The sequence below is a fragment of the Oncorhynchus mykiss genome, chromosome 15 (assembly GCF_013265735.2).
Source record: "Oncorhynchus mykiss isolate Arlee chromosome 15, USDA_OmykA_1.1, whole genome shotgun sequence".
NCBI classification, from domain to species: Eukaryota; Metazoa; Chordata; class Actinopteri; order Salmoniformes; family Salmonidae; genus Oncorhynchus; species Oncorhynchus mykiss.
Window position 1 is genome coordinate 17,354,015 of NC_048579.1, and position 21,532 is coordinate 17,375,546.

Consider the following 21,532-nt stretch of genomic DNA (forward strand, 5'->3'; position numbering starts at 1 on the left):
AACAAAATCAAACATCTCTGGAGAGACCTGAAAATAGCTGTGCAGCAATGCTCCCCATCCAACCTGACAGAGCTTGAGAGGATCTGCAGAGAAGAATGGGAGAAACTCCACAAATACAGGTGTGCCAAGCTTGTAGCATCATATCCAGGAAGACTCTAGGCTGTAAACGCTGCCAAATGTGTTTCAACAAAGTACTGAGTAAAGGGTCTGAAAACTTATGTAAATGTGATATTTCAGTTTTTATTTTTGTATAAATGTTCAAACATTTCTAAAAGCCTGTTTTTGCTTGGTCATTATGGGGTATTGTATGTAGATTGAGGTGGGGAAAGAATTTAATCAATTTAAAATAAGGCAGTAATTTAACAATGTTAAAAGTCAAGGGGTCTGAATACTTTCTCCGTCAAAAGTATGTGGACACCCCTTCAAATTAGTGGATTTCGCTATTTCAGCTACACCGGTTGCTGATGGTATCAAATCGAGCACACAGCCATGGAATCTCCATAGACAAACATTGGCAGTAGAATGTCCTTACTGAAGAGCTCAGTGACTTTCAACGTGGCACCATCATATGATGCCATCTTTTCAACAAGTCAGTTTCTAAAATTTCTGCCCTGCTAGAGCTGTGAAGTGGAAACGTCTAGGAGCAACAACTGCTCAGCCACGAAGTGGTAGGCCACAAGCTCACAGAGCGAGACTGAGTGCTGAAGTGCGTAAAATCACCTGTCTTCGATTTCAACAGTCACTACCGAGTTGCTTCCAGAGACCGTTTGGAACTTCGGCACAAGACTGTTCGTCGGGAGCTTCATGGGTTTCCATGGCAGAGCAGCCACACACAAGCCTAAGATCACCTTTCGCAGTGCCAAGGGTCGACTGGAGTGGTGTAAAGCTTGCCGCCATTGGACTCTGGAGCACTTGATACACGTTCTCTGGAGTGATGAATCACGCTTCACCATCTAGCAGTTCGACGGACTAATCTGTGGCAACAGTTTGGGGAAGGCTCTTTCCTGTTCCAGCATGACAATGCCCCCGTGCACAAAGCAAGGTCCAGACAGAAATGGTTTGACGAGATCGGTGTGGAAGAACTTGATTGGCCTGCACAAAGCCCTGACCTCAACCCCATCGAACACCTTGGGATGAATTGGAACGCTGACTGCAAGCCAGGCCTAATCAACACCCGTGCCTGACCTCATTAATGCTCTTGTGGCTGAATGGAAGCAAGTCCCCACAGCAATGTTCATATTCCAGTGGAAAGCCTTCCCAGAAGATTGGAGGCTGTTATAGCAGCTGAGGGGGAGCCAACTTCATATTAATGACCATTATTTTGGATTGAGATGTTTGACGAGCAGGTGTCCACATACTATTGGCCATGTGTACTTTGGTTTTTGTTGTGTTTAGGCCTATGTTGCATGTTGCAGTTTCATTGCAGTAAGAGATACTTTAAAATGAAGTTAGGCCTATAGATGTGTATTAGGGGGAGAACTTGGCTGTCGTAAGAGGATAACGGGTCGTACTGGTACACAGATGGTTAATATTGCTGCAAGATTAGGAAGATCTAGGAAGATGCTTAATCTTCTTCCTCCACACAATATTAAATACTTAAGGAAAATCCACTCAAACTATCCCTCATGCTCCAATGTTCTTAGTCAATCACTCCGTAGACTGTTCTGATCTACTGTTGAGTGGTCGAATATGACTTACATTAGGGTTGGGTTTTATACCTAATATACGGTATCCCAGGGTATTTGAAAATACGCTCTGATTTTCCAATAACGTCCAAAAAATGTAAAAACATTGTTTTTATATATATATATATATATATATATATATATATATATATATATATATATATATATATTTATATATATATATATTTACATATATATATATTTATATATATATATATTTATATATATTTATATATATAAATATATATATATATATATATAAATATATATTTATTTAGAAATATATTTATATATTTATATATATATTTATATTTATATATATTTATATATATATATATATAAATATATATATATATATATATATATATATATATATATATATATATATATATATATATTTATGTGTGTGTGTGTGTATACACATATACACACACACACAGCGTATTCCAGTTCCCACCAATATCCAGCAAATTTGCACAGCCATTGAAGAGTAGGTCAACATTCCACAGGCCACAATCAACAGCCTGAACTCTTTGTGAAGGAGATGTCGCACTTCATGAGGCAAATGGTGGTCACATCAGATACTGACTTCTTTTCTAATTCACACCCCTACCATTAAAAAAAAATAATAATCAATTCCCAGTCATGTGACATCCATACATTAGGGCCTAATTCATTTATTTCAATTGATTGATTTCCTTATATGAACTGTAACTCAGTCAAATCCTTGAGATTGTTGAATGTTACACTTATATTTTTTTGTGTACTAACTTAACTATCTAAGATGTGCCAAATAAATGATCTCCAGCTGGGTTTTTGCTAACGTTAGCATGCACGGTCAAGCTTCTTGGTAACAGCAGCAGAGACGATCCCCTCCTGGATTAAGATCCCTACTGTCTAATATATGGTTTGCGTTGTAATATACTTGCCTTACTATATGAGTTGGGTTGTCTGTCTTGGTAGTAAAGGTTTGCATGCACTCTTTAGCATTTACTTAGTATCCGCTATGGTGATTCCTTAGTACTTGTTAGCATTTTGTTAGCAATCTGGTAAGTGATGTTTTGGGATTTTATGTACAAAAAAAAATTGCCGCCCCTTGTGTGCACTACCAGTAATATCGTGTATCCTGGGATGGCACGGTGTGAAGGTATGGAAATCCGGATACCGCCCAACCCTAAACTGCATGTTAATTTAGTGGTCCAATACAGCCTACATGGTGATTTAGATGGTCTTGTCATGTCTTGAGGCTTGCGTTAAAGGTAGGCTCAACAATATGACAGCATCAGACAACCAGATTTAAGTTTGCCAGGACTGGCACTTTTTGATTCTTCCTAATTTGTTCCATCCCTAAAGCAGTGGCGACATAACAAACCAGCAGTTGTATGTAATCGTTGTTGATTGCTGTGAGCAGAAAGTCTGCTCAAATGATGTCTTATTGCTTTGTCTACCTTTTTCAATGGATAATGTGTAGAATGGGATGGGGTTGCTCAGGAAGTTGGGTAGTATGACAATATTTGTGACTACAGTATGTCGTACATGTTTGAGATGGAAGCTGTGAAGAACGTCTCTGTACTGTGCAGACACAATCTCTCCAAATTCCAACTCTTTCACTCTGACTTTGGCCTGTTTTTGGATTCAGCCTAACCTTTGCGGTCCGTTTATACTTTGCAACTGAGCATACTGTATTCACAAGCATGTGCTTAGAGATGGCATGATCATGTTCTTTTCAGTATCTATGAATGCGTTCAACTAATACATCCCCATTCACTTGCACCCTCATTCTCACACACTATGTACAGAATCTATTGAAATGTCTCCCACTCTATTGTTGCAAAAAATGAGATTGGAACAGTAACAACAGAACGTAGGACTCAACAAACGCGTCTAGACAGCATTGTGTCTTGAAAACATATAAACAATATTTTGTACTGATGGGAAATGAAGGTCTTCACAACTTTATTCCTCAATTGTACCTTTTTATTGTAAAAACTAAACCAGTCTAAATAACAAAACATATGTTACCAACCTAACAGCTAGACTTGTTTACAATCTACCACATCTCTGGTGTGCACAAGGGAGACTTGTCATATTGTTTAGAAAAGACATAAGCTAAGAGCAGATACATTCTTTATGATGGCAGGCATGTTTGTTTGACATGTAAAAACTCCCTAATCCAAGAATGCCATCCAGTATAAGATGCAAATAAACAAAGTCAAAACGCAGCCAGGAATCGACCCAGAAGCAGCCCTCTTCCTGGAACTGATTGACTCTGCCCGGAATTGGGTGTAGTACTCTGCCCGGAGTCAAAATGAATGACTGCCCAGAATCGGCCCAAGTACATCGGGCCTTTTCCTTCTACCGGAATTCAGCGGACTTTGCAGGCATCTTACCAGAACCCCCCCCCCCAGAAGCGACCCCAAAATGATTTTAGTAATTTTAAATATTACTATTATACATTTTATGCATACAAATTATACCCATCCACAAAAAAATTATATATTTTGTGTCGAAGGAAACACCATACACCTGTTGACCGTGTCAGTGTGTGTGCTTCTAGCCCGCCACAGGAGTCGCTGCAGCGCGATGGGACAAGGACATCCCGGCCGGGACAAACCCTCCCCTAATTCGGACGACGCTGGGCCAATTGTGTGTTGCCTCATGGGTCTCCCGGTCGTGGCCGGCACGGTTCTCGAACCAGCATCTGTAGCAATGTGTCTTAGATAGAGGTCGACCGATTTATGATTTTTTTTAACGCCGATACCGATTGGACGACCAAAAAATGCCGATACCGATTAATCGGGCGATTTAAAAAAAAAAAAAAAATAAAAATAAAAAAATAAAAAAATAATAATAATAATAATAATAATAAATTAAAATAAAAATATATATAGATTTTTTATTTGTAATAATGACAATTACAACAATACTGAATTAACTTAATATAATACATCAATAAAATCAATTTAGCCTCAAATGATGAAACATGTTCAATTTGGTTTATATAATGCAAAAACAAAGTGTTGGAGAAGAAAGTAAAAGTGCATTATGTGCCATGTAAGAAAGCTAACATTTAAGTTCCTTGCTCAGAACAGGAGAACATATGAAAGCTGGCCGCTACCTGGGCTCGAACCAGGAACACATCGACAACAGCCACCCTCGAAGCAGCGTTACCCATGCAGAGCAAGGGGAACAACTACTCCAAGTCTCAGAGCGAGTTTGAAACGCAATTAGCGCGCACCCCGCTAACTAGCTAGCCATTTCACATCGGTTACACTAGCCTAATTTTGGGAGTTGATAGGCTTGAAGTCATAAACAGCGCAATGCTTGAAGCATTGCGTAGAGCTGCTGACAAAACGCACGAAAGTGCTGTTTGAATGAATGCTTACAAGCCTGCTGGTGCCTACCATCGCTCAGTCAGACTGCTCTATCAAATCATAGACTTAATTCTAACATAATAACACACAGAAATACGAGCATTAGTTCATTAATATGGTCGAATCCGGAAGCTATAATTTCGAAAACAAAACATTTATTCTTTCAGTGAAATACGGAACCGTTACGTATATTATCTAATGGGTGGCATCCCTACGTCTAAATATTGCTGTTACATTGCACAACCTTCAATGTTACGTCATAATTACGTAAAATTCTGGCAAATTAGTTCGCAATGAGCCAGGTGGCCCAAACTGTTGCATATACCCTGACTCTGCGTGCAATGAACGCAAGAGAGGTGACACAATTTCACCTGGTTAATATTGCCTGGTTAATATACACTTCTGTGTATTGTTTTTAAGAAAGGCATTGATGTTCATGGTTAAGTACACGTTGGAGCAACGACAGTCCTTTTACGCGAATGCATCGATTATATGCAACGCAGGTCACGCTTGATAAACTAGTAATATCATCAACAACTACTGATTATGATTGATTGTTTTTTTATAAGATAAGTTTAATGCTAGCTTGCAACTTCCCTTGGCTTCTTACTGCATTTGCGTAACAGGCAGGTGCCTCGTGAGGCAGGTGGTTAGTGTTGGACTAGTTAACTGTATGGTTGCAAGATTGGATCCCCTGAGCTGACATGGTGAAAATCTGTCGTTCTGCCCCTGAACAAGGCAGTTATTCTGCCACCGTTCCTAGGCCGTCATTGAAAATAAGAATGTGTTCTTAACTGACTTGCCTCGTTAAATAAAGCTGTAAAAAAAAAAAAAAAATGTATCGGCGTCCAAAAATACCTATTTCCGATTGTTATGAAAACTTGAAATCGGCCCTAATTAATCGGCCATTCTGATTCATCAGTCGACCTCTAGTCTCAGACCGCTGCGCCACTCGGGAGGTTCCATCCACATGGTTTTTAATGCTTATCAATTGTCTTACACAAAGTATCAAAATACTACACCGGACTCTTAAAGAATTAATATTTTTTTATTACAGAAACAGTGAGAAAATATGGAAAAATACAAAGCAGCCCATGTAATCATCTGCCAGAGAGTAGCCCCAATTGGCCCGAACCCCAAGTAATACATTTGGGCCAGATAACTATCACCGTAGTCGGCTCGAGCTCAATCCCCGCATCCTAGCCATAAGTAATAATGCCGAAGGCGGCCCAGACTCGGTCCGCATGATGTCGGCCGAGTCTGACTCTCAGCCGAGTGCGACTCTCAGCCGAGTGCCCCGACTCTCAACCGGAATCGGCCCAGATCCGCTGTGCTAGCTGGGAGATGGCTGCGTGTAAAAGATTAACTTGGTTTGGCCACTTTTCAGGATATTACAAATCTTCGATGTACTTGTTTTAGTGTATACAAGAACTGGAGCACATGACTTGACAAGTCGTTTTCAGTTTTTTTACAAATCACAAACCAAATAAAATGTTATTGCCTCACAGATCATTACAAATACAAGCCTACTGTCTAGCCTAACCGTAGCGCAAAAGCTAAACAGGGTTGCCAGATTTGGTTGAACCATTTTAGGGGAGTTTGTGGGGGGGTTAATTTAGTTTGTGGATGATTGCATGTACATTGGGGGTAGAACTGTGGAATGTATTGTGGGGGAATATGATGCAGGAAATACTACCATGATGGGGGATTTATCAATAAATGGGTAGTTAAAAGTAAAACCTAACTAAAAGTAAAACCCCTGGAATGTGGGGTCTGAGCTGGCAACCCAGAGTAACAATAGTTATAGTCATGTGTCAGTCATGTGAACCATCCCTTCACCTCGTTTTGTCATAACATCTTTGGTCTGACTTTTACGTGACAACCAGAATGCATTGTGATGTCAACAAACATGGCGCCACACATAGCTGGCATTTAGCTTAGCATTAGCTCATCATAATCAGTACAACCTTCCAAAAAGTATTTTACACCACTCATGTGTCCATTACAATCAATGCAAGAATCGGTATGCATGATTTGTCACCAGTACTTGAAAACGTGAATAAAACAGTAAATACATTATGGTCCATATATGCGGTGTGCTACAGTAGAAACGACAACATTATATACAGAATCTACAATAACGTAATAAGGCACTTACTTTGATAGGAACGCACATGTCCAAAGTTGTTGTTATTATAATGTAAGGGAAACCACAATGAAGGCAATGCATGCACCAGCCGAAAAATATGCCAGGTGCAAAAAGTTTGTGCAGGTTCTTTTCTTACTGGAGATGCGCAAATGTCTGGGGGAAACACAGGGGAAATGCTTGGGGTCTCGTCGTAGAGAGAAGTTTCTCCTGCTCAGTAAAGCATCAAACATAAATTGTCTGCAACAGTGAAATGGGGTACTTCTATGTGAATTAATGAGTAGGCAGAACACACCTCAATTTAAACTGTTAGAAAATCATTTGAAATTGACAATTAGAAACCTAACCGATAGATAATTAGCAGGCAGCGTGCCTTTGTTTGAGGGCAGCGCCGGTTAACTGTCCTGTTGCCTAACAATCACATTTTGGGTTACTGAGTGCATTCTGACATCGCTTGCATAAAAAACTCCCCCTGCGGCGATCATTAGAGATATTTGGAACTCACAGTGAAAAGGTTGTCTCCTGCTTAATTCCGACAGTTTCATTAAAAAGTGCTTGACGAAAATGGAGGTTTGGGACAAATGTGAGATGGAGACAAAAAAATGCAGGAAGCGAGTGGAGAGAAAAAAAATCTTAACCCACGGCTGTGATATATTATTAATCAAGTTGAAATGATTTTGCATTGCAAAAAAAAAAAAAATGGAAAAAGCCTTCTGTGATTGTGTGATTGAGCTTAATTATATAGCCTCTTGCCTATTAGCTCATTAAACAAGCTAAACGCTTCCCTGTGACAATTTAATCTGAAATTCCCTGACGACGGTCGCTGTGTTTATCTCGACAGCAGCGGTGGCGTCACGCTGACATAATCATCACTTGTTTTGTAAACACGCCAACAAGTAACAGGCGGCTGCCATGGCACCCGGCAGGCTTGACACTGGATAGTGTGGAGTTGTGGACGGACTGTCGCAGAGCGCTTGACTAGGCGTAGAATTACTGGAAGCAGTGGATGTGCAAACGTGCAATGTCTCGTCTTCTCTCCGACTATTGAACTTGACCCTCTTCTTGCAGACATCGATATTTCACAATCTCCCTTTTGTTTGTAACAGATTTTCAAATTGAGTTGTACTGAATCTCCAAATTGAGTTGAATTCAGTTTACCCTCCACTCATGTATAGGATTTTTCCCAAACGTCTCATCTCACTGGTTTCTTGGCTGTTTTTTATAATGTCATGTATTATCATTTATTTTGTTGCTTTGTTTGACATTTGCATTTGGCTGTTGCATTTATGTTGCTGCATTTTGTCCCCTCCCACTCCCAACCCCTCTTCCTCCTACCCCCACCCCTCCTCCAATCAGGGAGCATGGAGTAACCATAGGGCAGCAAGCTCTTGGTCCCAGCAGGACCCCTCAGAGGGGGGGTGGGATGGCCCAAAAAACAGGCAGCTGCAGGAGGTGCCCGTCTGGAGCATGAGAGTGGTAAAATGGAGCGCTCTTATGATGTCCATGTCCAATCCCCCTCCCTCCCTTTCACTCAGTGGTTTAGCCCGGCCAGGTGGGGACAGGTTAGGACATGACACAGCACATGGTGCCTCCTGCGGTGACGTAGTGAAGGCAAATCCATGTGAACATTGTTTTTGCACCTCCTTTATGAATGGCGTTATTATTCTATAAGTTAACATAGTTAGCATTTAGCGTTGTTAGCATTGCCGGGACGACAGGAATCCCAGACTGATAGTGGAGTGAAACAAACTCAATACACACAGTCTGGGTTTCCAGGCTACCCCTGACCCCCATCTCTGTCACCCCCACCGCAACCCTTTAGTCCTGACATTGTGACATGAATCCACTTTGACGCTAACTCGCCACAACAAGCCTCTCTCTCGCACGCGCTCTGAGTTCATAAACTCCACTGTTATGTCGTTCTGTCTGAGCTGACAAGGTAAATATAAACTCCTTCACAACATGGCTCAATTATTATACTTCAATCTATAACTGATCTGAGCGATGTGTAGTCTCATATCAGTTAGCATATACACACTTCATACCTCCCTCTCGTGCGCGATCTACTCTTTCCTGCTCTCCCCTTCCTCTATCCCTCTCTAGCTCTTTCCTATTTCCCTCCTCGTTCCCCCTCGCTCCTTCCTCGTTCCCCCTCGCTCGTTCCCCCTCGCTCCTTCCTCGTTCCCCCTCGCTCGTTCCCTCTCGCTCCTTCCTTGCTCTCTCTGATATTCTCTGCCCGACACACACCTCTCACCCTCTTGTCTCTCTCTCCTCCCTGTCTCCCTCCTGTCTTGCTCTCTCCTCCCTGTCTCCCTCCTGTCTTGCTTTCTCCTCACACTCTCCTCTTGCTCCTGTCTTAATGTCTCTCTCCCCCCTCACTCTTTTATCCTGCCCTCTCTCTCCCACACAGGGTCGTGGTTCGGGCTTCCCTGGAAGGCGGAGGCCCCGCGGGGCCAACCTATCTGGGCGCGGGGGCCGCGGACGCTCTCGAGGACTCAAAGCCGACACCACCCTCGCCATGACCCCTGGGGTAGGAGACCTCACCCCCCCTTTATCCCCCTCCACCACCTCCCTCCCTCTCTCTGTCCTCCTCCTCCTCTGCCTACATTAATAAAACAATGGCCTAATGTGCTTAGCTTAACCCAGAGAGTGCTCTCACATTAGCAAGAGGAACAGTACACTCAAGCACGGCATGAGGGTTGGTTGGTTGGTTGGGAGGGGGTGGTGGGGAGAGGAATGCTATTTTATACATAGCGGTGGGCAGGGAACTGACATGTTTTTGCCCCCCCCCCACTAAAAACTGTGGGTGGTTGACGCAGAAAATGTGTTCAACATGCATTTAAATACTATACATTGTGGGCACCTTTTAAGATAGAAATGTCAATTCTGTATTGATTGTACGAACTAGATAGTTGGATTAGATGGCAGCGTGCTTGTTGACCAGAGCCGCATGGTAATGCTGAGATGGGAACCCTGCTGCCTGTTTGTCCCTGTGGATTACATAATAATATATTGACACACAGTCTGGAGGTGTGATAGCTGGTCACATGAGAACGTCTTCCATGTCCTAGACCTAGATCAGGCCTATTCCTGGGAGATCTTTTCTACCTCAATTGAAAAATACTTTACTAGGTCAAGCAATATTTTATTTTTTATCTCAACCTTTCAGATTTTAAACACAATCTTACCATCTGTTTTAATTTCAATATTTTTTTGAATAATTTGTGAATCAACTCCTGCTTGTGTGCCTGTATGTGTGTGCCTGTGTTCGTGTGTGTGTCCGTACATGTCCGTGTGTGTCTCTAAAGGCCAGCTTTGTGGAGCAGCCGTACATGGTGAAAGAAGAGGAGGAGAATGCCATGCACAACACTGTGGTCATGTTCTCAACCTCAGACCACTTCACTCTCAGACAGGTCAGTACCAACACTGTGGTCATGTTCTCAACCTCAGACCACTTCACACTGACAGGTCAGTACCAACACTGTGGTCATGTTCTCAACCTCAGACCACTTCACACTGACAGGTCAGTACCAACACTGTGGTCATGTTCTCAACTTCAGACCACTTCACACTGACAGGTCAGTACCAACACTGTGGTCATGTTCTCAACCTCAGACCACTTCACACTGACAGGTCAGTACCAACACTGTGGTCATGTTCTCAACCTCAGACCACTTCACACTGACAGGTCAGTACCAACACTGTGGTCATGTTCTCAACTTCAGACCACTTCACTCTGACAGGTCAGTACCAACACTGTGGTCATGTTCTCAACCTCAGACCACTTCACTCTGACAGGTCAGTACCAACACTGTGGTCATGTTCTCAACCTCAGACCACTTCACACTGACAGGTCAGTACCAACACTGTGGTCATGTTCTCAACCTCAGACCACTTCACTCTGACAGGTCAGTACCAACACTGTGGTCATGTTCTCAACCTCAGACCACTTCACACTGACAGGTCAGTACCAACACCGTGGTCATGTTCTCAACTTCAGACCACTTCACTCTGACAGGTCAGTACCAACACTGTGGTCATGTTCTCAACCTCAGACCACTTCACACTGACAGGTCAGTACCAACACCGTGGTCATGTTCTCAACTTCAGAACACTTCAATCTGACAGGCCAGTACCATCATACATCACTGAAACAATAGAGTATTGACACTTTGTGCCGTCAAAGTCCCGGCTTGTTTGTGTCTGTGTGTGTTGCTTAAAGCTGTGTATTTCAACTCCCCTCGTGGTCTCTCTACTGTCAAATCCTTCTTGTCTTCCTTAGAAAAGGCTCTGTATAGCAGTAGTGACTGGTGACTTTAATAAGGAGGACAGTCAGACTCTTCCTCCCTGGTCAAGCTGTGTCTGTTGAATAGGCCTAAAGCCTGTTAAATGTCTTACATAACCAAATACTGTACTGTACATTATGGCTGTCCCAACTGACAAAAATGTTTGTCAACCGAGAGTCGTCCTGTTTTGACCAATTGATTGGTCGTAATGTTTAACCTTATTTTTCCATATATAGACACACACCCTGTGTTTAAATAAAAATCAACTACATATGCACTGTGCTTGTCTGATGCTTTTAACACACTGTTTGATTAAATAATTAAGACACACAAATTACTCAAGAAAGAGCCTGATGGTCACACTGTTGAAATAAATTACAGCTAGAACCTGTGTGACTGGCACACGTTGTCTCGCTCTTCTCCCTACTGCAGCTCAAAGGCAGCATGAGTGTTTATTGCGCTGTTCGTGCTGAAGCTGCAACATAATTGCAGCCATTTACTTGTTTCTGACTGAAAAGTTATCAATCTCTAATTTGTTTAGGAAAAACATTCCCTATTCGCTCAACCCTTGCTCTCTTTACGTGAAACATGTATGCATCGCATGTGACCAATTGGGCCTGACCTATACCCTGTCATAATCACATCAAGAAATTGGTTATAACAAACTCCCAACACAGTAACACGTGACAGCAAAATGGATGCGGAGGAAGTGAAAAAGAAACTCGAAACGGGCGAATGTTTACTGGTTGCTCAGCAGGGAAAGGGGAAGTCAGATCTGTGGAAGACATTTGACTTAGTTGTGGAAGTTACTGGAGATAAAATAAAGGCTGGTATAGGAGCAATTATTGCTTGAGTATTGTGTGCCAAAAGTCGTTACTGTTAGATTATAATAAAATATTGTTTCTGACAATTTGAAACAGTGTAAACAACACTAAATCATCGATTGTATTTCAAAGCATGAATGTCTCATATCCTGTTTGATGGCATGAACAAATGAATGATTGATTGATACAGTAGCCTATATATTGAAATATAGGCCTAACTAAGTTACAGTTATTAAGACTAAACCGGATGTGCTCTTAGGCCTACAGCTCGATGGTGGTTACACAAGGCTACTATACAAAGCCTACTAATGATAACGACGATCATAATAATAATTATAACAATACGAAAGAGATCAAGATAAATGAGGGTATGGGAGCGAGAGCTAAATGCATATGTGTGACAAACCGGCGCGGTTAGATTACAATATCATTTCTGTCTGTTTGGAACAGTGTAAACAACACTAAATACATTATAATTAATACCAATCTGTTCTAAAGGAGAAAAATGCTAAAGTCTTGATTAAAGCAAAGAAAATATTAAAAACAGCTGAATCTGTGAAATTGCTTTGTCCAATATTTTGCTGTTGCATGAGGCTTGGTGCTCACGGAATCAGTAGGCTATTAAACACTCAAACAAGCAACGGAAGCAAGATCTGTCTTATTTCTGTAGATATTTAAATATGGATGATTTATAAAGTCAGGCGCATTTAACAGTTAGGCTATTGATTATAAGACTTAATTAAGTTGGGGTTTCACCTCTCCTCAATTTTCTTAAACAATTAGGCTTAAGCAAGGACTGTTGACTCGTCTGTGCTGCCTCAGCCGCATTGTTCTCATTCCCAATATGCTAGTAACTTTGCTATTATGCAGATGGCAACATAGGGAAAGGCGCCAATTCTACGGCGCACTGAAGATTGTTTCAGAACTGCGGACAGTGACCGTATCCAATACGGGAAAAAGCACATTTGTTATAAAATATTATATTTATTAGTGTTGCACCATAATATTTTTACATAATATAACATACACAATTTCAATATCACATATCTTAGTGATGAACTGTGCCTTCCTCATGGCGTGCGCAATGGATTAGTCCACTGAGACAGGCGTGAATCAGACACGTGTCTTGTGAAAAATAAAATGTATTAATTGTGACTGCTCGACTAAAGAAATCTCTGTCTACCAACAGCCTATTGACCAAACAATCGACCAATCGACTAAATGGGGTCAGCCCTACTGTACATATTTGAATATGCATGCTGGTGAAAAAATACTACAGCTATTAGAGACGATGAAACATTAAAAATGCATTTTGTATGATGATGCTATGATAGTCCCTTGTCCTTGTTGGACAGCCTGTTTACTAGTCTCTTCTTGGCCTTGTTGGACAGCCTGTTTACTAGTCTCTTCTTGGCCTTGTTGGACAGCCTGTTTACTAGTCTCTTGTTGGACAGCCTGTTTACTAGTCTCTTCTTGGCCTTGTTTTCTCTTCCAAATTTTCCACTCATTTGTGTCTGGCCATTTTTGCAGCGCACGCACAAACACACACCCACACATGGACATGCATGCGCACACTCGCGCACACACACACCCCTAAGACACAGATGAATCCTGCTGTGAGGTAAGGCTCTTAAGAGATGCTCTATCGTGGAAGACGAACGTATCCCGAGAGCCATATGTTTATGAATGTCAAGAAACTTAACTTTCTCTTGTTTTCTCTCCATTTTCTGTTTACCTGCTCTTTCCCCCATTACTTATGCACTCTCTCCTTTTCCTTCCACATCCTTTTCTCTCACTCCCCTGCTGCCTCTTGACCCCCCCACCTCTCCATCTTTCTCTCCCTACCTCCTTCTTTCCCTCTCTGTCTACTTCTCTTTTTTTTCTCTTCTCCCTTCCTCCCCCTCTCTCCCTTATACAGGACATGTGTGTGGTGTGTGGGAGTTTTGGCCAGGGGTCAGAGGGCAGGCTGCTGGCCTGCTCCCAGTGTGGCCAGTGTTACCACCCCTTCTGTGTCAACATCAAGGTGAACCCTTCTCTTTCCTATACCAGACCTACAGTATGTCTCAAAAGTTAATCCGCAACCAATAATGTGTATGTATATAAACACTGCATTGTTTCTCCTATATGCATTTAGCAGTGTCTAAATGCATTTAGCATGACATGGGACCCCTCCATTGATTTTGTTCTGCTTGAGGCACTCAGATGCAGTGGTGGGAAAAGTACCCAATTGTCATAATTGAGTAAAAGTATAGATACCTTTTTAATAGAAAGTTACTCAAGTAAAAGTCAGCCAGTAAAATACTAGTAAAAGTCTAAAAGTATTTGGTTTAAATATACTTAAGTATCAAAAGCAAATGTAATTGCTAAAATATACTTAAGTATCAAAAGTAAACGTACACGTATAAGGAGGGGCACCCACTCCAACACTCAGACATTATTTAGAAAAGATGCATTTGTGTTTAGTGAGTCCACCAGGCCAGAGGCAGTAGGGATGACCATGTGTTCTTGATAAGTTTGACAATTTTCCTGTCCTGCTAAGCATTCAAAATGTAACGAGTACTTTTTGTTGTCAGGGAAATTGTATGAAAGACAAAGTACAATATTTTCTTTAGGGATGTAGTAAAGTCAAAGTTGCCAAAAAATATAAATCGTAAAGTACAGATACACACAAAAAACTACTTAAGTAGTACTTTAAATTACTTTACACCACTGCTCAGATGGCATAAGAACATGGCATAAGCCATGTCAAAAATGTGTAGAATTGCAGGAAATTAGCTTTAAAATTAAAATGGTCTCTCCACCCCGTGGCAAAATGTGTAAAATTGCAGGAAGTTAGCTTTAAAACAGCAACATTTTGTGTATGTGGCTACATGTATGCATAGTTTGGTTGTAGTGTAGTCGCCAGGGGATTCCCTACAGATTGTATTAGGCTCTGTGCCAACTTCCCCAAGCAGCTTTGAGCCAAGGTGTCAAATAAATACTGGGATGATTAACAGGTTTCACTTTAAGTACCTTGTGTGGATTCTATTGATGGATTTATCGCCAAGCCTTATCCCCGCAACACCACCCCCTCTGGCAGACAAATAAGGGCCTAAGACAGTTTCCTTTGATATAGTGTTAAGTTTTTCACAAATATCACCTCAAGCAGTCGCCACTCCAAGCCGGCTTGCCTACCATTGTCATATTCCATTCTAGTTGGAACACAGCCTCTAAAATAAAATCAATAGACTGTATAGAAGTTTTACTTTTATGAACGTCATATGCATGCTGCCCTTATGCCTATTCTGGCTCAGTGTGTTCAGTGAATTGGCCCCTAAATATAGAATGTGCCCATCCCCCTTTTAATCTCTCCCCCTGGAAAAAAAAGCACTCACTCAATAATGGGAGACTATCAGACACAGGCGCACCCACTCACACACACGCACAGGTTTTCTTCATCACGCCTGCCTCTGCCAGCCAATCGCACCCATCCCAGCTAACACAGTGATTAAACCGATTGATGTTAGCAGCACCGCGGCGCACTGGCGGAAGCTAATGGACAGGAATGATGGAGACGGCATTATTGATGGCCCCCGGTAGCTAGCGAAACGGCTAATTGCCCTTGGTAGCCAAGTGCGCTCAGCAGCACTTAGTGTGACTGTACATTTCACTCACGGCTATACACATTGGCTGCTTGGTTGTAATTTGTATTTATTTTTATTACAAGGCTAGTAAAAGAGAGATGTACCTGTTATTGACAACATGGTGAGAATAAGTCTCTTTTTTGGCATCCATTTCGGTCTGCTGGATCCAATGGAATTGGCGGCCTACTGGCACAAAGTGGTGTTTATAAGTAAGCCCATGATACATTTAGGAGTAATTGGGTAATGATATTGGGTAACAGTTTACTATGCAGTCTATAAATACCTCACCCAGATTTGAGTACTGAAATAAAAAAAACATTTAATGGAGATAATCTGGGTGGCTAAACTATGCAAGTGGAAATCCACCCACGTTCCACCAACGTCAGCTTGTTATGGTATTTGTTGTCTGGCTTTCAGCACATAATTGTGAGGGTGGAGGGTCTTTCTCTCAATTGGTTTGATCCGCCCTCTGCATCCATGGTTTATTGGCTAATAAATACCGGTGCATCCCTTTGACAAATAGCTCACCAATGACCTTTAACCTGGAAGATGTGCTGCTGGGAACTAGATTTGATTATTCCCCTACTATGTAAATATAGAACATACAGCCATTAGTCAATATGCTCCATTGAAATTGACCTTAAAGGGGCTTCCTATCCCTGCTCTGCGCCTTTAACCCCTCTCTAACCTTTGCCCCCCTGTACCACCAGATCACCCGGGTGGTACTGAGTAAAGGCTGGCGCTGTCTGGAGTGCACAGTGTGCGAGGCGTGCGGCCAGGCCAGCGACCCAGGCCGCCTGCTGCTGTGTGACAACTGTGACATCAGCTACCACACATACTGCCTGGACCCACCCCTGCAGACGGTGCCCAAGGGCAGCTGGAAGTGCAAGTGGTGTGTATATGTCGTGACTGCTGCTAATTACAGAGCACAGCACAGCCAATCAAAGCATCAGAGCTTGTCTGGCTGCACCAATGATGCTGTCAAATGTTTTTAGAATTAAGTTTTGTGTTTCTCTATTCTTTCCCTTAGTATCTCATCTGTTATCTCTCCATCTCTATAATGTGTCTTCTCATCCATGCGTCTCGCTCTCTTCTTTGCGTCTCTCGCTCTCTGCGTCTCTCTCGCTCTTTTTGCGTCTCTCTCGCTCTTTTTGCGTCTCTCTCTCTCTCTCTGCGACTCTCTCTGCGTCTCTCACTCTGCGACTCTCTGCGTCTCTCTCGCTCTCTCTGCGTCTCTCTCTCTCTCTGCGTCTCTCTCTCTCTCTCTCTGAGATATATATGAAGAGGTTGGGGCTTAAGGTGCATCCCTGTCTCACCCCCCCGGCCCTGTGGAAAGACGTGTTTTTTCTGCTAATTTTAACCACACTTGTTTGTGTACATGGATTTTATAATCTCCTATAATGGAAACACTAGTTTCCATCCATTTGTTTAGCCAAATTGAGTCAAACTTTTTTTTTATCAGCAAAGCATGAGAAAACTTTGCCTTTGTTTTGTTTGTCAATTGGGGTGTGCAGGGTGAATACGTGGTCTGTCTTATGGTAATTTGGTAAAAAGCCAATTTGACATTTGTTCGGTACTTTCACTAAGGAAATGTACTAGTCTACTGTTAATGATAATGCAGGGGCTTTTCCCAAGGTTGCTGTTGATGCATATCCCACGGTAGTTACTGGGGTCAAATTTGTCTCCACTTTTGTGGATTGGGGTGATCAGTCCTTAGTTCCAAATATGCCAGAGCTAAGAATGATGTTTAAGTATAGCGAATTGTAATTTGTTGTCTGTATATTTTATCATTTCATTTAAGATACCATCAACCCCACAGGCCTTTTTGGGTTGGAGGGTCTGTATTTTGTCCCGTAGTTCATTCAATGTAATTGGAGAATCCAGTGGGTTCTGGTAGTCTTCAATAGTTTAATGTAAGATTTGTATTTAATCATGTACAGTGGGGAGAAGAAGTATTTGATACACTGACAATTTTGCAGGTTTTCCTACTTTCAAAGCATGTAGAGGTCTGTAATTTTTATCATAGGTATACTTCAACTGTGAGAGACAAAACAAAAATCCAGAAAATCACATTTGTATGATTTTTAAGTAATTAATTTGCATTTTATTGCATGACATAAGTATTTGATCACCTACCAACCAGTAAGAATTCCGGCTCACAGACCTGTTAGTTTTTCTTTAAGAAGCCCTCCTGTTCTCCACTCATTACCTGTATTAACTGCACCTGTTTGAACTCGTTACCGGTATAAAAGACACCTGTCCCCACACTCAATCAAACAGACTCCAACCTCTCCACAATGGCCAAGACCAGAGAGCTGTGTAAGGACATCAGGGATAAAATTGTAGACCTGCACAAGGCTGGGATGGGCTACAGGACAATAGGCAAGCAGCTTGGTGAGAAGGCAACAACCGTTGGTGCAATTATTAGAAAATGGAAGAAGTTCAGGAGGACGGTCAATCACCCTCGGTCTGGGGCTCCATGCAAGATCTCACCAGGACCTGGTCAATGACCTAAAGAGAGCTGGGACCACAGTCTCAAAGAAAACCATTAGTAACACACTACGCCGTCATGGATTAAAATCCTGCAGCGCACGCAAGGTCCCCCTGCTCAAGCCAGCACATGTCCAGGCCCGTCTGAAGTTTTCCAATGACCATCTGGATGATCCAGAGGAGGAATGGGAGAAGGTCATGTGGTCTGATGAGACAAAAACAGAGCTTTTTGGTCTAAACTCCACTCGCCGCGTTTGGAGGAAGAAGGATGAGTACAACCCCAAGAACACCATCCCAACCGTGAAGCATGGAGGTGGAAACATAATTCTTTGGGGATGCTTTTCTGCAAAGGGGACAGGACGACTGCACCGTATTGAGGGGAGGATGGATGGGGCCATGTATCACAAGATCTCCAACAACCTCCTTCCCTCAGTAAGAGCATTGAAGATGGGTCGTGGCAACGACCCAAAACACACAGCCAGGGCAACTAAGGAGTGGCTCTGTAAGAAGCATCTCATGGTCCTGGAGTGACCGTGCCAGTCTCCAGACCTGAAGCCAATAGAAAATCTTTGGAGGGAGCTGAAACTTCGTATTGCCCAGCGACAGCCCCGAAACCTGGAGGAGTGGGCCAAAATCCCTGCTGCAGTGTGTGCAAACCTGGTCAAGAACTACAGGAAACATATGATCTCTGTAATTGCAAACAAAGGTTTCTGTACCAAATATAAAGTTTTGCTTTTCTGATGTATCAAATACTTATGTTATGCTATAAAATGCAAATTAATTACTTAAAAATCATACAATGTGATTTTCTGGATTTTTGTTTTAGATTCCATCTCACACAGTTGAAGTGTACCTATGATAAAAAGTACAGACCTCTACATGCTTTGTAAGTAGGGAAACCTGCAAAATCGGCAGTGTATCAAATACTTGTTCTCCCCACTGTATATGTTTTTGGTGTTTGTTCTTTGTTATAGAGCAAAATGATTAGAGAAGTGGTTTATCCATTGCCATTTTGGATAGATAACGCTTCATATTGTTTTTTGTTTAGTGTTTTCAATTTTCTCGGAAGTGGTTAGATTATATGGATTCTTCAATTATGTTGAGCTGATTTCTAACGTGCTGTCTTTTTCTTTTTCCGTAGTGTATTTCTGTATTGTTTTAGTGATTCACCGTAGTGAAGGGGTATGCTCAAGTTTTCTCGGTCTCTATGTTTTTGGTTGTTGGATAGGTTTCTCAATTTATTTCTTAGGTTTTTGCATTCTTCATCAAACCATTTGTCATTGTTTTTAGGTTGTCTGCTAGAAATGTTTAGATTTGATAGGGAAGCTGAGAGGTCAAATATACTGTTTAGGTTGTCTACTGACAAGTTTACACATTCATTATTACAGTGAAACATTTTGTCCAGGAAGTTGTCTAAAAGGGATTGACTTTGTTGTTGCCTAATAGTTTTTTGGCAAGTTTTTAACACTACTTTCCTTCCATATATAGCATGTCGTACTATGATTCAGTTCCTTTGGCTGTAATTCCTCGTGATTGAGCATAGCTCTGTTCAAGTAGAGTGTTATTTTGCTGTGATCTGATAGGGGTGTCAGTGGGCTGACTGTGAACGCTCTGAGAGACTCTGGGTTGAGATCAGTGATAAAGTAGTATACAGTACTACTGCCAGGAGATGAGCTGTAGGTGTACCTACTGTAGGAGTCCCGTCGAAGCCTGCCATTGACTATGTACATACCCAGCGTCCGACAGATTTACGACGCGTTTTTGTTGGTTATGTTGTCTATGGAGGCATATGGGGGAGGGATTGCTGTCACCTCCAGGTACAGTTGAAGTCGGAAGTTTACATAAACCTTAGCCAAATTCATTTAAACTCAGTTTTTCCAATCCTTGACATTTAATCATAGTAAAAATTCCCTGTTTTTGGTCAGTTAGGATCAATACTTTTATTTTAAGAATGTGAAATGTCAGAATAATAGTTGAGAGCATGATTTATTTCAGCTTTTATTTATTTCATCGCATTCTTAAATGGTCAGAAGTTACAATCAATTAGTATTTGGTAGCATTGTCTTTAAATTGTTTAACTTGCGTCAAACGTTTCGGGTAGCCTTCCACAAACCTCTCACAATAAGTTGGGTGAATTTTGGCCCATTCCTCTTGACAGAGCTGATGTAACTGAGTCAAGGTTTCTAGGCCTCCTTGCTCGCACATGCCTTTTCAGTTTTGCCCACAAATGTTCTATAGAATTGAGGTCAGGGCTTTGTGATGGCCACTCCAATACCTTGACTTTGTTGTCCTTAAGCCATTTTGCCACAACTTTGGAAGTATGCTTGGCGTCATTGTCCATTTGGAAAACCCATTTGCGACCAAGCTTTAACTTCCTGACTGATGTCTTGAGATGTTGCTTCAATATATCCACACATTTTCCTACCTCATGATGCCATCTATTTTATGAAGTTCACCAGTCCCTCCTGCAGCAAAGCACCCTCACAACATGATGCTGCCACCCCCGTGCTTCACTGTTGGGATGGTGTTCTTCAGCTTGCAAGCCCGCCCCTTTTTCCTCCAAACATAACGATGGTTATTATTGCCAAACAGTTATATTTTTGTTTCATCAGACCAGTGGACATTTCTCAAAAAAGTGTGATCTTTGTCTCCATTTGCAGTTGCAAACCGAAGTCTGGCTTTTTTATGGCGGTTCTGGAGCAGTGGCTACTTTCTTGCTGAGCGGCCTTTCAGATTATGTCAATATAGGACTCGTTTTACTGTGGATGTAGATACTTTTGTACCTGTTTCCTCCAGCATCTTCACAAGGTCCTTTGCTGTTGTTCTGGGATTGATTTGCACTTTTCGCACCAAAGTACGTTCATCTCTAGGAGACAGAATGTGTCTCCTTCCTGAGCGGTATGAAGGCGCCCTTGTCCTATGGTGTTTATACTTGCATAGGCGTTCGGAAATTGCTCCCAAGGAGGAACCAGACTTGTGGTTATATAAAAATAAATAATAATCTGAGGTCTTGGCTGATTTCTTTTGATTTTCCCATGATGTCACCCAAGGAGGCACTGAGTTTGAAGGTAGGCCTTGAAATACATCCACAGGTACACCTCCAA

General features: G+C 41.9%; 1 protein-coding gene across 1 annotated transcript in view; it reads left to right on the forward strand.

The window, feature by feature from the left end:
- Nucleotides 1–21,532, forward strand: part of LOC110490933 (histone-lysine N-methyltransferase 2C) — a 228,806-nt gene that overhangs the window by 109,858 nt on the left and 97,416 nt on the right. Inside the window, exons 14-18 of the mRNA XM_036945610.1 lie at nucleotides 8,562–8,681; nucleotides 9,616–9,735; nucleotides 10,514–10,618; nucleotides 14,234–14,338; nucleotides 16,649–16,830. Coding sequence (XP_036801505.1) covers nucleotides 8,562–8,681; nucleotides 9,616–9,735; nucleotides 10,514–10,618; nucleotides 14,234–14,338; nucleotides 16,649–16,830 — 632 coding nt within the window. The remainder of the gene's footprint in view (nucleotides 1–8,561; nucleotides 8,682–9,615; nucleotides 9,736–10,513; nucleotides 10,619–14,233; nucleotides 14,339–16,648; nucleotides 16,831–21,532) is intronic.